This window comes from Python bivittatus, unplaced genomic scaffold (genome assembly GCF_059951505.1).
Source record: "Python bivittatus isolate LINGU-HERP-01145 unplaced genomic scaffold, Pbiv_v1 ctg000690_np1212, whole genome shotgun sequence".
Lineage (NCBI taxonomy): Eukaryota > Metazoa > Chordata > Lepidosauria > Squamata > Pythonidae > Python > Python bivittatus.
In genome coordinates, this window is record NW_028277096.1 from 10,620,384 (window position 1) to 10,637,438 (window position 17,055).

The window sequence follows — 17,055 nt, forward strand, 5'->3', positions numbered from 1 at the left end:
TTATCTGAATAAGCAATATTGTTATCTGATGATGACGATGATGAGCCTGCCTGCTTATTTAGATTTTTTTTCAGACCTTTGTCTGGATTCCCCTTTCTTTGGAGGTGAAATAATTTACAAATGAGAAGTGACAAATATATGCCTATCCAGAGTGAGGCTGTTTTCTTAGTCCATCTTTTTAGTAGACTGGAAGATGTTCTTGCTGCTTTTAGGAGATTTTATTCTGTGGCTTTATTGTGTTTCATTTCTTGGGCTCTTCTTCAACCTTTTCTTTGTAGGAAAAGTGGGTAGGGGCTGCAGTCTTCTAGAGCCCCCAGTTATAGATGCCTTTTTGTTCAAAAGGTGGGAAACCCTCTTCTGTTTCACACAGAAGGGAGTGGTTTTCTAAAAAAATAGGTTTTTTCCTTTTCTGAGATACTTCCCTCTATAACAATGTGGCCTGGGACATACATGCTCTTCATATTTATTTGCATGCTCTGTCTTTGGAATGTTATTCTTGCCCACTGCAGACTGCACATAAAATAAGACCAGGTGCTCAGTTCCATGATGAGGGAGAGAACTTCAAAAACACCCGTTTAGAAAGGAGCAAAATATAGCCAAAGATCTCTCCCAGACCTCACTTTCTGATTAATCAAAAGTAGCAAAACATTAAAAGATTTCCCCTTAGTGTTTATGAGTAGCTGTTATGGGGGAGGGCGGAGAGCAGGAAGGGTGATGATTATTTCCTGAGTATTTCTGTCATTAGTTCAAAGGAACCCATTGTTCATTCTCACATCATTGACATTTCATAGAATTACAATCAGGTCCTACTCCATGTTCACTGCAGGAGATTTAGTGCTACAGCATAGAATCAAGGGACAATAGAACCATGGAGTTGAAGGGCCTTTGGAGATAACCTACTCTAGCTTTCTTGTGTGAATTTAAATTCCTAAAATTCTGAGCAATGGCCATAGTGGCATTCTGGCAGTTGGTCCATGCATCTGGAGGAAGTCCAGGTTGGGGAAAGATAACCTTGTCCACCCCTTTGCTCCAGGTGGAATCTGAAATGTACAGTGCAATACAACTTCAGCATCCCCAAAATACGTTTATTCCCATGAGGGAGAGCCAATCACTGCCTCGTATTTGAGTTCTCTTGTTTTCCTAATGTATACCTGGAAAGTACCCCCTTGTAACTTAAGAAATTGAGATCTTGCCATACCCATTTATTGTTTTTCTATGAAATATGAGCTTTTCATCTATTGTAAAAAGAGCTAAAATGTTTTCCCTGTCCTTTCCTTTGCCACCATTTTTTTATTGTTGCTTCAAATTCCCCTCCCCTTGAATAATAGTTTAACTAGCAGCATTGTTAACACTAATTCCAAAACTGTGGGTTATTAATGTTACTTTTCAGTTCCTTCCATTGTTTATTCCCCTCCGTATGCAAGGTATTTCAGAGAGAGGTATGTCATCTCCTGCACATTAGTAAAAATACTGTAGAAGAAGAGTCTTGACCCAGAGGAGGGGTGGGTTAGAGTCAAAGTCTCCTTCAAGTCAGGCTTATTTCCTGGTGACTTTATGGACACGTCCATGTCATCTTCTTGGCGGAAGCAATAGGGAAATGATCGGACATTGGCACCTTCTGGAATGGTTTTTTCAACTTCCTAGCATGCTACCTAGCAAACTTCCTAGTCTAGCCAAAAGCTTTGGGATTTCTTGGGTAACCTCCCATCCAGTAATAATAACCAGGTCTGACCTTGCATAGCTTCTGAGCCTAACCAAAGTCACCCAGATTCCAAAGCCCCCAAAATTGAAATAGAATACAAAATAATGTAATGAAGGATTTTTGATACTTTAATATGGGAATACAGCTGGACAACTTCCTTTATGGTCCCTTTATGGCAAAGCTGTCTCTTCTGTCTGTTGCTGTACTTTTTTGAACAGAAGAAGATTGGAAGCATTGCAGCTTACAAATATTTATATCTTATCTTCCCTAGTGAGTGAAGTCCCAAAATATATTTGTCACTTCTCATTATTTTGAGGAGCTAAGAGAGAAGTGAAACTACATCTCAGACCTTCTATTTTTTTGTTGCTCCCCTCCTCCATTCTTTTCGAGGTTACATACTAACTTGGTTTATCATTTTTAATCCACAGGATTGTGTGCAGCTGAATCAATACAAACTGAAAAGTGAAATAGGAAAGGTATGTTTATAGCATCTTATTCTCTACCCCAGGGTTGGACAGAATGTGGATTGGAATTAACTGGGAGATCTCTGGATGTTTTGCAGTAGATTTAGAAAGGTTCTGGTTCCTTCTAAATTTCTAAAATTATTTAATAAATTTAGAATAAAATAATTGAATGATTATTTCTAAAACCAGAAATAATGAAAACACCCACAATTTTGTTGCTGAAAAAAGTATCATTACAGCAAGGGATGGGGGTGGGGTGGAACTCAGAAGAATTCTTTGAAAGAAAGATTGTTCTTGAACTGAATATTTGCTAGGTAGCATGCTAGCTTCCCATTTTTGTTTTTTTATTTTTTCACTTAGAAGAATCTAACATAAGGATCAGGTGTGGCTTGGAGCTTGCTGGATGTCTGTGAGTGCATTAGCTTCATAGGCACTACACTGGGAACTCAGGGAAAAAGAACTTATTTTGAGTTCTTTATTATTGAGGTTATTGAGTGCAAGCATGAGCAAGCTTGTTCTGATACTGATCATATATTTCTTAACTGAGTTATGTGATCAGAAATAAAACAGGCAATTTTTTTCCCACATTGGGTCAGTAAATATCTAGTAAAAGATAAGATAAAATAAAGTCAACTCTGCAAGTCTGAAATCAGCCCACTCCAGTTTTCCTTTTATCAGAATGGCATCTGTCTGTTGGGTTGGTCTAACATCATATGGAGCCCTTTCCTTCCATAAGAGAACTGGCACTTTTAATCTCTTGGGATTTCAAATATTAACTGATATATACTTTTATCAGTCATAAAGTACTATTATGGAGTACTAGTCTTCACTAAGACAGGGTAGGCTTCTTGCAGGCCAGACTGACTCCAGAGTTCTTTTGTAGTCATCAGAACCCTTCCAAGTGCGCCACACACAGCAAACTGATATTTATGAACTGAAAAGCTAATTCAAATATGTATTTTAATGATTTGCCTTCTACTCTGGTTTTCTTAGATGTCTGCATTTTGCACTTTGAACCCTCCAAGTATTATGCTCTCCAATACTTGATTGTTGTATTCATCCAGATAGTGTTGATATCCAAAACAGTGACTTCAACAGATACTTACAGTATATTTCATTCAGTCTTTCACTGTGGTGTTCTAGTTGGGACCAAGATATTTTTATACTCCATCTCTCCATCTTGAAGGAGGGTGTCTCAGTGGGCATGTTTAATTGTAGAGCCAATAGTTTTCAGTACTTGACACTCAAAGACGGGCAGACAATCATAGCATTTCTACAGAAATATTAGTGCTAACCATCAATATGGTTGATTAATCAGTTTCAGAACTACTTACCTGTGCTTTAGGTTTGCATTAGTTAAGGTAAGGTTTCTAGGTTGAGTTTGATTCTTTGTGAATTTACCGACACATCCAGAGAGCTTAGCTGCAGAACATCAACAGTTTGTTGTTGTCTTTTCCATTTTTTTTTAACTTTCTACTCGAGTTTATAGCCCTGATAATCCCTGGAAGTCTTCCATCCAAGGCCAAGCCAACCTTGCTTAGCTTCAGAGCTAATTCCCCATTAGGGGACAAGCATTTTTACATACATTTCCCCCCTTCAAAAACGCAAATAATAATTTTAGATAGACAAATGTTGTATTTATCACCTCTGTTTCTCATGAGGAAAGCTCAAGGTAAGGAAATAATAATTATTGGCTGGCATTGTCATTATAATTATACCTGGAATTGTAATTATTAGTGTTACACTTTCCTTTTCATCTATAAGCACTTTACTTGGCTGTCTGCCTGGAGCGTTCAAACATGATATAAAGACTTTGAGTAACATTTAATGCAGCCGGTTGTTGGAACTTCAAAAGGCCAACCTTGGCCATCGGGCCTGGTTATTTCCATTCAGATGCAATGTAGTTTAACTGTTTTCTTGTATCAGAAGTCTCCCAGTGCTGAAAGGCATTTTAGAGCAAATAGGTGAATATTTTCCATACCTAGAGGTTTGCACTGAAAGCAGGGTTACAGATTGCAGACTAAATGAAGATAAATTCTCTAGGGCAGGGTTCCTCAACCTCAGCAATTTTAAGATGGGTGGACTTCAACTCCCAGAATTCTGGAAGTTGAAGTCCACCCATCTTAAAGTTGCTGAGGTTGAGGAATCCTGCTCTAGGAGGAGATACACCTCTTTTACCAGAGAAGAATGATTTCTGTTTGCTCAAGGACTTGCACCTATCTTTTTGTAGGCTTTGAGAGCTGTACCCCAAAGGTGGCGTGATCAGAACCCAAGATACAGTTCATTGGGAGGGGAGTGGGAGTTTTGAAAAAGATGAAATGAGTGCCTTAAGCCTTTAAGGCCAGGGTTCCCAAACTGTGCCCCTTGGTGCCCCTGGGCAATGTAGAGAATTCACAGGGACATCACAGGATATTTCGCTACTTAATAAATTGAATATTGTTGTGAGCTGCTCAGAGTTGCTTAAGGTGGGTGGCTATCTATATCTGATAAATAAATAAATAAATAAATCTAGACTCTTTCCTGTTCTGTGAATTCCACTTTTAATTGCAACCTGGCTAAAGAAGACAAGTAGATAGACAAGTCTGGGATCTGCTGGCATTTTGGCTGCCTGCTGACCAGCCTGGGTTGTCCTTCCACAGAATGAGAGTAATAAACAGTAGGCATCAGGAATGGAAGGATGCAGCCACCAGAGAGAGAAATTATCTTCAGGAGTACATTTTAGAAGAGAGCTGCCAGCAACTTCTAAGCAGTAAGCAGTTTTTGGCAGCCTGAAAAGCTGGCACGATCAAAAACAGATCCCCAACCTTGACCTGCTGGCTGACGGCATTGCAATACTGCTCTATTTCAGGCAGTTCCTTATCCAAGCAGAAAGCAACATCCATCTGAAGTGTGTCCCACCAGATTGTTTTTGCAGTGGTTAGAAGCTGCAGTTAAAGTTTTTTGGGGGGTGGGGTGATTCGAGGGATGATCAGTGGTGCAGAGATGCAAAATGCATTACAGGAGAATGGCTTTTCTAGTTTTTGGATGGGATATGATTATGCTTTTCCTTGTCTTAAAAAAAAATGTATAAAGTCTGTTTTTAGACTTACCCTATAAAGTACCCTCATGTACTTTATAGTAGCAAGAAATTGTACCCCCACATTTCAGATGATCATCTATGGGGGCTGCAGAAAATTCAAAATCTGCTTGCCCACCCTTCTCCAAAAACTATCCACAAATCAAAGAGTGGGGGAATAAAAAAATATGAAGTGGAGGCAGCCAGAAAAAAAAATAGGAGGGGAGGCGGTGGAGAGTGGGTTTTACAAGCACAATCTTCTATCTTGGGACAGAGTTTTAGACTGACTGACTCTCCCTGGAACAGGTCAATGAAACAAGAGACTCAACCAACACAGTGATTTTGGTTGTGTTTTTATTTCTAGGGTTCTTATGGAGTTGTGAAGCTGGCCTACAATGAAAATGACGATCAGTATTATGTAAGTTGCAAGTGCCTCCCCTGATCCATTGCTGTATGCATGTGGCTGAGACGGGACAAGGATGGGGCATTTTCCTTGATAGCCTTGAATTCCTACACACTTGGTGGTGACCAGATTGGTCAAGGTTGCCTAAGTCTTGTTGTTTTAGCTGCTTAAAATGTTCCCCCTATCTCTTTCATTTTGAGCTGGCATAGCAATAATCTCCCACACAAAATGGCTTTCCAGCTTTGTCGAGCCATTGAACAATATTTGAAAAGAAAAGGAATAATAATTCAATAGAAAGAAGGACAAAAGGCATAATTATATGTTTTTTCTTGTCTGCCTGCCTTTTCTTGTCTGCCTGCCTTTTCTTCCTTTCTTCCTTTCTTTCTTTCTTTCTTTCTTTCTTCCTTTCTTCCTTTCTTTCTTTCTTCCTTCCTTTCTTCCTTCCTTCCTTTCTTCCTTCCTTCCTTCCTTCCTTCCTTCCTTCCTTCCTTCCTTCCTTCCTTCCTTCCTTCCTTCCTTCCTTCCTTCCTTTCTTTCTTTCTTTCTTTCTTTCTTTCTCCCTCTCCCTCTCCCTCTCCCTCTCCCTCTCCCTCTCCCTCTCCCTCTCCCTCTCCCTCTCCCTCTCCCTTTCTTTCTTTCTTTCTTTCTTTCTTTCTTTCTTTCTTTCTTTCTTTCTTTCTTTCTTTCTTTCTCCCTCTCCCTCTCCCTCTCCCTCTCCCTCTCCCTCTCCCTCTCCCTCTCCCTCTCCCTCTCCCTCTCCCTCTCTCTTTCTTTCTTTCTTTCTTTCTTTCTTTCTTTCTTTTTTTCCATCTTTGGTTTGTTTTGTATTTTGTGTGTGTGTGCGCGCGTGCACGCATGCCTTAGAGTCAGTGGTTTTTTTTTTTTTTTGGATTGTTTGTTTGTTTGTTTTTATTCATGGCAACTGCCTGAACAAGTCCTTGCAGTTTTCTTAGGAAGGTTTTTCAGAAGTGATTTGATGAGGTTGATTCAGAAGTGATCCTCCCAGGGCTGGGAGAGACTGACTGGCTCAGGGTCACCCAGCTGGCTTCGTGCTTCAGGCAGGACTAGAACTCGACGTCTCCCAATTTCTAGCCTGGTGCCTTCGCCACTACACCAAACTGGCTCTCCTTTGTATATTTTTATTACATTGGGGTGTGTGTGTGTATGGAAAGGAAAGGAAAGGAAAGGAAAGGAAAGGAAAGGAAAGGAAAGGAAAGGAAAGGAAAGGAAAGGAAAGGAAAGGAAAGGAAAGGAAAGGAAAGGAAAGGAAAGGAAAGGACATGTGGAAAGTATAATTGAATTTTATGGTTGCAGACAGTATTACATAATTAGCTAGTGGCTGGTGAGCTCCCTCATGCTTTCCTGATTGACAGGGCACTTTTCAAACTGACACAAATTCCATTTTCTCTTTATTGCCTCTTTGCATTAATCCTATAATAACCATATAAGTATCATTGACAAGAGCTGTCAAGGGGTGAGAAGCCATTGCATGCAAATGAAGCGTGCCACCAATTACCTGGAGCCATTGTGATTTTGACAACTAAGAATGGTTCGATTTCTGTCTCCCCTGGTTTTTCTGTACCCCCATTGTACACTTTTACATTTAGCAAATATACTAATATACAAGCAAAACTTTTTGGACTTATACCAGTGCCCTCTCAAGTAGCCAAGAAGTAGTTATATTCTTCTAAAATAGTGTTTCTCAACCTTGGCAACTTAAAGCTGTGTGGACTTCAACTCCCAGAATTCCCTAGCCGGCCATGCTGGCTGGGGAATTCTGGGAGTTGAAGTCCACACAGTTTAAAGTTGCCAAGGTTGAGAAACACTGTTCTAAAATATGGTTAGTGTAAAAGCTAGGGATGGGGGATGAAGAGGAAGTGATCTTTCTTCCATGCGTTGTCACCTGATGGTGATTCTTAGGGGTAAAGAAGTGACTATTGATTGACAGGTTTTTCCTTGCTTATTTTGCATCATGGGGAGGGGCCTTCAGCCTAGAATACAGATGCCAAAGGCCCCTTGCTTAATGTTCTCTGATTGTGATGACCCAATTCTATGGTACCACCTACTCTGTAATTCCAAATTCTGCTATACTTTCTCAGTCTGGACACCCAAAACTGAGGAGATACACTAGCCTGTTCCACTGTTCTAATATTTTTGCCAGATCCTTTAATGTCTTCTGATTGCTATTCTCAGAATCATCTTCAGCACCAGTTCCAGTCTGTTAATGACAAGATTCCATAATCATGAAATTACAGACAGCAGCCTGGGTTTGTGTCTCATCTATGATGCAACCTACATTTCAACTCAACTGATTGATTGATTGATTGATTGATTGATTATGTGCCGTAACTTAAATCTCCAACTGTGATAGTCATCTGGAATGACAGGAATGTCATCCTCTCACTAACACAAATGGACCTTTAAATGGCTCCAAGTCAGCAGTGCTAAGTTTCGATTCACTAATTATAATATGGGAATAAGATACATTATCAGGCAAGATGTTATTTTCCTACTTGCTTCCTTAAGCACCCCAGTTCCAATAATAAAATAAAAAGCTGACTCCCAATTGAAATGATAGCATGCCATTATTTTACATATCCTGGCAGGGAGCAGAGACTCCCACAGATGTTGAATGACCAACTTCTATCAGCTGTCTACATTTGCTGGTCTTGTATTAAAATGAGCACCAAACAAATTTCTCCTCCTACAGGAACTCCCATCGCTTTTATAACATTATCTTTTCTCTTTTGCCTGCAGGCCATGAAGGTCCTCTCAAAGAAGAAGCTGTTGAAGCAGTATGGATTTCCACGTAGGTATCTGTGTCGTGTGAAGGCATGAAGACGCAGGAAACTCTTCCACCTAAATCAGATGATTTGTCCTTTTAGCCCAGTATTGTCCATTCTGACTGGCCATGGTTCTCTAAATTTGGTTGTATGTATGTATGTTTGTATATTGCCTTTGAGTCAGTACTGACCCTGGCAACTGCCTGGACTGGTCTCTACAGTTTTCTTGGCAAGATTTCAGAAGAGGTTTGCCCTTGCCTTCTTCCTAGGGCTGAGAGAGAGTGACTGGCCCAAGGTCACCCAGTTGGCTTTGTGCCTAAGACAGAACTAGAACTCACAGTCTCCAGGTTTCTAGCCTGGGGCCTTAACCACTACACCAAACTGGCCCTCAATAAGGAAATAAATTGGGTGGGTGGGTGGGTGGATGGATGGATGGATGGATGGATGGATGGATGGATGGATGGAGAGGGAGAGAGAGAGAGAGAGAGAGGGAGGGAGAGAGAGAGAGAGAGAAGAAATTAAACTTTGTCCTGCTACATGCAAAGAAATTATGAGGTATGGACTTTTTTGGTGCTTTGCCTTTATTCAGCCCACACTCAGTAAATGAGAGTGCTCTGTGGGAGGGAGGGAGGGAGGGAGGGATGGAAAGGGAATTATAGCATTATATCTATGTGTTTGTATGTAAAAGTGAAAATTTGCATATCCTCATCTGCATTCACTATGCCAGGAATGTAAACCTGAGTCCTCAGAGCTGGGTGTGTCCCCCAAATCCTTGGTCTGCCCCACCCAATCCCCAGAAGTGCTACCAATCTATTATTTTGAGGATAGAAGAGGAAACCCATTCAGTACGTGACTGAACCGTATCATCTACATTTCTTTGGAAACACATCAATTATTTCTTTTTCCAGTTTCTGGCACACAACCGCTGCACATCACTCATTGAAAGTTGAGCACCCCAGTATTTGCTGGCTCAACCTGGCAAGCTATGTGTCACTTAAGGCTGAAAAAATTGCCCACCCAGGCAATTTGGGATTGGATTAATTACATTTAATTTTAAGGCACAACTCAGAAGTTAATAGGCACTGCAGTTTTCCATTTCACATGTGCTTGTTAAATTGATACCCTGTATTTTAACTGAAAAGTGGAACTCAGGCTGGATAACAGGAAAAAATGAATAGAAGAGAAACAAAACAATAAACAAAATTGATTACAAAAAATAGAACTTCTTAAAAAGCACATTGGTAAAACAGATCACAACCAACCCAAATGTATTATAGTGAGCTTCAGGCTCACATTTCCATTCTTCTCTTCTTTTGTATACCACAGAGATGACATCTGTTTTTAAATTAACCAAAGTTCCCTACGATATCCAAATTATTAGGCTAGTTTGAAACGATGGTCTGACAGTGTAGGACCATATTTTCTTCCTGAAAATGTAATTTATTCAAATGCTGAGGAGAGACTGCTGTTTTCTAGTGGACTATAAATGCATTACTCATCTTTTTTCCATGACTACAATGGATTACGTGATCAGAGTTGATTTGCAGGGATATCTGCCACACAGCATTTCATTGTTTATAAGTCAGGAAGCTTTAGCCAGTCCCAACTGTATGGTGGGGGCATCGTGTATTAATTTTTCTTTCCATGTGCTTTTATGTTAGTTGTCACAGAAGATATCAAACTTGTCAATACACGATACATGACAGCACATGGAGTTGTTTGGGTAGAAGATTGTATTTTCAGAAGTACACTTAACATGGGGGTAGGCAATATGTGGCCCTCCAAATGTTGGCTACAGGTCCCATCATTTTTCATAGATGACCATGTTGATGTAAATTGGTAATTCAGCAGCATTTGGAGAGTCACAATATCACTTACATTCTTTATTTCACATTACATGCATAATAACCTGGTTTTGCATTAACCTGTTTTCTGGGTGCACATAATCATTTGAATCATAAATTCATCAAATAAGCTGGGCTTGCACAACATGCTAAGGCAATAAAATAAACCAAGATTAAGATTAACCAGGCTTAGTGTCTTGTAAATAAGCAGCCATGAAGTCTTAAGTGTGGTTAAGCAAAAACAGCCAGTGGGTGGGATCATAATGAAGTTGTACTTGCTGTAGCCTGTTGAAATCAAAGGACCCTCTGCAAGTCATGACTGTTTCTTGATTTCAGAGGGTTTACTGTAAGGGTGATTAAACCAGAAACTAGTCCACTGGATTTACAGTTTTAAAAAAAGTAGAACGGTTTGAAGTGAAGTGGAGCTGCTATTTTTGGCTTTGCTTGTTGGATGTATTGCTGTCAGATTGATTTTACCTTCTGTTCACAGAGAAAGAACATTTGTATGAATGATTAAGTAGCTCAGCACTGTATCTTAGTTTGTTGTAGCAAGTTCGGTAATCTCTGATGCAAAAATTCAGATCATCAGAGAAGTAACTGCATCTGAATTAAGTTAGGTATACTTCTTGGTTGTCATAGATGTCCCTGAAAGTTGGGGGAAAAATCAGCCTCAAGGCAACATGAGAGCTAGTTCTCAGTATAACCTTTGATTTCTTTGCCAAAGGCCGACCTCCACCTCGGGGATCAAAAGCCAACGCGAGTGGACAGATAAAGCCCATGGCCCCTCTAGATCGGATATATCAGGAAATAGCAATCTTGAAGAAGTTGGACCATATCAACATTGTCAAGCTGATTGAGGTTTGTTTCCTTGTGTTCTGTGCATGAGGTAGGTTGGGATTTTCCAAAACTCCCTTTAATTGAATTTCTTCCTGGATTTCAAAATTCTGGATTTTCTCAGTTTTGTTTCAAAGTGAGCCTGATAGATCAAGACTTCTTAATTTTTCCACATATTTTTTCTTTTGAATTTTGTGTTGGAAGACTATGAGTGAACAGTTTGTCCAGATTTCGGCATCTACTGACCTCCTCCTAGTTCCCATTCAGCCATAACACAACTTGAGTAGAGTCTAGGAAAAAAAAAAAAAGAATCATGAACAGAGCTGAGTTGCTCCTGGCAGTGATTGTTGGGGAAAATAACCTTTTTAAAGGGTTTTTCTTTCTTGCCCTTTTTTACATAGTCACCACTTGCTGACCTGCAGATTCTTCTGGCTTGTGTTCTAGAGGGCAAAGGGGAGAGGGTTGTTCCTAGGATTTTAGTGTTATGCCATTTCTGGTTGTTACACTATTTCAGACTCTGGCAATGTTATACAGGTAGTCCTCACTTACTGACTGCCTCATTCAGCAACTGTTCAAAGTTACAACAGTGCTGAAAAAGTAACTTCACGACCAATGCCCACATTTACGACCTTCGCAGCATCCCTCAGTCACATGATGGCCCTTACAGTCAGTATGTGTTGTCCTGTGCCTGACCTGTTGTTTTTCTTCCCCCCCCCCGCCCCTTGCAGAGTGGAGAGACTGGAGAGGAAGAGAGTACAAGAAAGTAAGCAGGCACATAATGGGGAATACACATTGAAAGGAATGTGGTAGTGCTGGCAGCCCTGAGTGTGCTCGGGGCTGGGAGCAACAAGCGCATTACGCAAACAGCCTGGTGTATTCTCCATTGTGTGCCTGCTTACTCTCTTCTAATCCCTCCCTTGCTTTCTGTGAGGGGGGGGGAAAGAAAAAAGCAATTTGTGTAGGCAGTCTCTCCTGTGCCTGACCCATTTTTTTCTCCCCCCCCCCCGCCACAGAGCAGAGAGATTGGAGAGGAAGGGATTACAAGAGAGTAAGCAGGGACACAATGGGGAATACACCTGGCTGTTTGCACAGTGCACTCGTGGCTCCCAGCCCCAACTGCACTCAGGGTTGCCAGTGCCACCGCATTGCTTTCAATGTGTATTCCCCATTGTGTGCCTGCTTATTCTCTTGTAATCTCGTCCTCTCCAATGGACGTAAATGCAAACATTAATTCCTTTCTTGCTAAGTGTCCCAGTGCTGTGGTGAGTATTCCAAAGGCTGGGGGAGTGGGGAAAAGGAAAGCACAGTCATAGTCATGTGATTTCCTACTTAGTGACCACTTTGCTTAATGACAGAGCTGCCAGTCCCAATTGTGGTCACTAAATGAGGACTATATATGCCAAGTAGTTTTCTTAAAGTTTTGAATGCCATTGTGTCCACATCTTTAGGAAATGAATAATGGAAAGGAAGCAGGAGGGGTTCACCAGGGACTGGAGGGTGAGGGTGTGTGCCTACATAAGCCTGATACACCCACCCAACAAGTGCCTCTCTCAGCACTCCCACTACTGGTCACCTTACTTTGTCTGCAAAATAGTGGGTGGTAAAGCATAACACATTTTACACATTCTGAGGCTGCCACTGGATGGTTTCAGAATAATGAGGAAAACACTACTTTAACACCTGTATAGCTAGTGATGACTTAAACCTGTCTCATTCATGAACTGGGGACAAGATGAAGTGTCACGAGGACAAGGGGAAAATTGTTGATATCAAGAAATGTTTGTTGTTAAGTACTTCTGTTGTTTTTCCTGTTGCTGCTTTGACAATGTTCAAAGAGATGTGTGTTCTTCAATGAAGAACTCCCCTCTGAAAGAAGAAAGGAATTATAAAACAAATCAGGAATTGCAAAACAAATAATTACAGTCACTTTTTTGTAAGGTGTTATCCATGCATACATGTATATCAGCAACAAAGAATTGGCAGGAGCATGTTTGCAGAACTGCTGAGGGAGTTAAAAGTGGTTTGCAACTACGTGTATTTGAGTTCAAGTACAGTGGATTAAATTTTGCTAGTTTCTTGTAGAATCATGGAAAAGAGGCTTTGGGGGACCCCAAATCCACCCATTGCTTGGTATAGGGCAGTGTTTCTCAACCTTGACAACTTGAAGATGTGTGGACTTCAACTCCCAGAATTCCCCAGCCAGCCACTAGGGTCTCTAGTGCAAGAGGGAACTGCAATACTCCTGGCTTTGCTGTCCAGCCACTGTCTTTCAAGGCAGTTGTTTCTAGGAAAACAGCTGTTATCACTGGGCAGGTTGCCTTAAAAGTTTGGTGAAATTTGTTTGCCTTGTAATTTCCACAAATTCTTTAGTTTTGCCCTCTGGAGCAAAAAAGAAAGCATCTGAACCATTGTGTGCATAAAAGGATCTGTTGATTTCTAGATTCCCTCCAAGTCAGCACCTTTTCATGCATCTTTTGGTCACAAATTGGATTTTTTTCTCAGCAAAGTTCTGTCCATGGAATTTTATTTTATTTTATTGTAACTTGAGTTGGTATAAAAGTAATAAAAAGTTTATAGTTGACCTGGTTCCTTCCAAATGTGTTGGACTACAGTTCCCATTACCCCAACCAGGATAGTCTAGATTACCCTTTCCCTATCTGGTACAATCTGGGTGTGTATGGAGCATAATTTCCAGAATTCCTAGCCAGCGTGGCTAATTCTGAGAGTAGCTGTGTCAAAGACAGCTTTAGGATGGGGAGAGTTGGGCTAGATATTGCATTACCACTGCTGCCATTTAGGGCATCATAACTCTGCCTCTAGCGTAAGATAAAACTGAATGATGATTCAGAAGTTGGAGTAAATATATTCTTCTTTTCAGGTACTGGATGATCCTGCAGAGGACAATCTATACATGGGTGAGTAATGGATAAGAATATAAGAACGGCTCCGCTGGAGCAGACCAACACTCTGTCTAGTTCTCACACCATATTCTTATTTATCCTGAAGGAGAGTAATCTTTTGTGGGGGGCTGGGATCACGTTCAAGTATATGATAATGTGTCAGCCCCAGTAGACAGATCAGACCAGGAAATCTACTCTGCAGGAAGGCTAAAACTACTTTTATTGAGATTGGCTATAACAGAATTTTGCAAGTCTGATTGTGCCGTATCTCCTCCTCCCCCTTATACCCCAGTGAATTAGGGAGATGTCTGTCTGTCAGATGCTTCTGAATATTATCTCGTTCTGGACTTAAAAAAGGTTTCAGCCCCTTTTGCCTAGGTCACAGTTCCTTAATATCTCCATCAAGGTCATCTTCCTTACCGTCTACATGATGCCACTAGCTATGTGGGGCTGATTCTTTTCTGCCCATTTTCATTGTTGTTTTTCTTACAAAAACATGATCTTTCCCTCTTCCCCTTCCCTCGTAAACTGAATTCAGTTCAGCAAACCTGGCTTGGTTTTTTTTTTTAAAAAGAGTTCTCTAATACATCACAAAGAGGTACCTCTGGTTTAGTGATGTGGCAGATCAATATTTCCCCTGCAGAATTCTCTAGAGTGGAGTCAGGAAATACTGCTGTCAGTATTTTAGTGGCTTCAGAGTGGTGCTGTGTGGTCATCAATATCTTTCTAAAGCCCTAGATGAGGTCAGTGCACCCTGTCACCTCCACTCTAGGAAGGGGGTGGCCACCCTCAAACCCTGGTCTTCATACAGCCCACTGTTCCTAATTTGTGGCCCCCACAGCACTCTGAGATCACACCACTGAAATTCTGCAGAAAAATATGTAATTTTTCCGTGAACAATTTTCAGCTTTGTTTTTTTTTCCTCACTTAAATTAGACTGGAAATAGATCTAAGACAAAATGAACCTATTTCCATTGATAGTCCTCAAAACTGCCGTTAAGGCAAAAGAAAAAAAGTCAGAGATGTCACCTTGTCAAAGATGTCACCTTGTCACCAGACACAGTCATCAGTGGCCTTCAGAAGCTAACCTTTGTAAAAGGGCGGTTCCAGGCAAATAGGTTTTCCCTTTGCTGTGGGAACGCTGGGAAATCAAAGTGATGGTTGCCCCATTTTCTACAAATGGTGTTGCTACCCAGACTTTGAAAACAGTTGATTATAGAAATGAAAACTTTTCAGTTTGGAGCCCTCAGTCCCTTTATGAAAATTAAATTTAAATTTTGTGTAAATTTAGTGCTATAAATGCTAGTATCTTTGTTGGTTTTTCCTGCAAAACATTCTTCCAGCCAATTTTAAACTTAACAGGCCTTTTCTGTAGCATCTTAGAAAGATGCTTTGTATTAGAGATTGGATAGAAATCAATTCAGGGAGGGTTGCATCTTTAAAAGTACATTGGTTGAGAGCTGCCTTTTTTTCCCTTCTTTTGTTCCCTCAGTGTTTGACCTCCTCCGAAAGGGGTAAGTAGTCTATAACAGACAACGACTGTGTGAATCCCACATTACGGGGATTGAAGCCCTACACTTTTGTAAGGCAGACTGTTGGAGAGACTGACACATGACATGATTGTGAGAGAGTGTAACAAATGATTCGAAACTGGAATTGGAATCACCTTTTAGAAGCTCTTACCTTTATAAAAACTAAACAGAAGCAAGCTTCTGTCCATTATGAGTGCCAAGATAGGGTAGAAAGTGCATGGATGATTCCTGTTGAAATTTCTCAACCATCACCTGCCCCTTGGAGACTTACTCAGCACTCATGTCCTACTCAATGTTATGCTTTTCATGGTATCAACTCACCCTTGACGGGTTCACATTGGGCTATGTAGTGCTGGCATCATGAACAGGGTGTCAAAGTTCATTGCATAACTGTTGAATAGGCCTGAAGTTCTGCTCAGCATCATCATCTCCTGGATGAACTATATCAGCAGCATTAAAATCATTGGATCACTAAGCAGGACTTTGAAAAGATGGGCATGGGTGCCATTTTGGCTATTTTGACATCTCCTCTAGACTCTGCTTCCACCTACAGTGAACCTCCCAAATCCTTGGGAATCCAGTGAATCCAATGCTTGAAGGGATGTCACACAGAAGACAGTGTGGATTTATTCTCTCTAGTGCCTGAGGGTAGGACAAGGATCCATGGGAGAAGCTTTACAGGGACAGATCCAACTCAAAATGAGGAGTAATTTCCTGACTGTGACAGAGATTAAGCAATGGAACAGCCTGCTTCTTGGAGTCACGGGCTCCATCACTGGAGATTTTCAAACAAACAGTAGGACAGCTCTTTGTCTGAGATGGTTGAGGATTGCTGCCGTGGGCAGGGGGTAGACTTGAACACCTCCAAGACCCCTTCCATCCCTATGATCTATGAATCCCTCTCCCCCATTCTTTTGGACTATAAACTGGGAGGAGGTGGCCTGAGTTGCTATGCTTTGATTGGCAGTTCCATCACCTAATCATCCCATAAACTATATCATTCTACAGTTTGGCATTTATAAAAGCAATAAATAACAATCAGTGCCAAAAATAAAAATAACCCCCAATGAAACATCACAAAATGATTAATCGAACAAGCCTCACAAGCTTACATCATCAGAATAATTAAAAATACAGAAGAGAATGGCTGTTAAAATCTGGCAAAGCACTCAACTTCATCTTCATGCCCTATTTTTTAGGCCTGTCATGGAGGTGCCGTGTGACGCCCCTTTTTCCGAAGAACAAGCTTGGCTCTATTTCAGAGACATTGTCTTGGGCATTGAGTACTGTGAGTATAAAGCAACGAAGTTGTTGTTATTGACGGATTTTTTTTCTTTGATGCACCTATTGCCCTTCTACTCAGACGATACTCCAGCAAATGAACCATAATTCATTTTCACTCAACGTTTCCCTTGAGATAAAACAAGGCCCAGTAAAAGTTGGCGGAGGTTGAAGAGCTCCAAAATCATTTTCAGAGCAGGCTCAGATCAAGTCAATTTCTCAACTTTTGGGAGGCGAAGCACTTTTTGCTGTGACAA

General features: G+C 40.9%; 1 protein-coding gene across 3 annotated transcripts in view; it reads left to right on the forward strand.

Annotated features, from left to right (window-relative positions):
• CAMKK1 (calcium/calmodulin dependent protein kinase kinase 1) overlaps positions 1 to 17,055 on the forward strand; it is a 110,152-nt gene that overhangs the window by 52,322 nt on the left and 40,775 nt on the right. For all 3 annotated transcript variants that reach the window (XM_088152266.1, XM_088152264.1, XM_088152265.1), the window contains exons 3-9: positions 2,131 to 2,178; positions 5,586 to 5,639; positions 8,382 to 8,433; positions 10,976 to 11,109; positions 13,964 to 14,000; positions 15,478 to 15,499; positions 16,717 to 16,805. In XM_088152266.1, the coding sequence (XP_088008392.1) occupies positions 2,131 to 2,178; positions 5,586 to 5,639; positions 8,382 to 8,433; positions 10,976 to 11,109; positions 13,964 to 14,000; positions 15,478 to 15,499; positions 16,717 to 16,805 (436 nt within the window). The remainder of the gene's footprint in view (positions 1 to 2,130; positions 2,179 to 5,585; positions 5,640 to 8,381; positions 8,434 to 10,975; positions 11,110 to 13,963; positions 14,001 to 15,477; positions 15,500 to 16,716; positions 16,806 to 17,055) is intronic.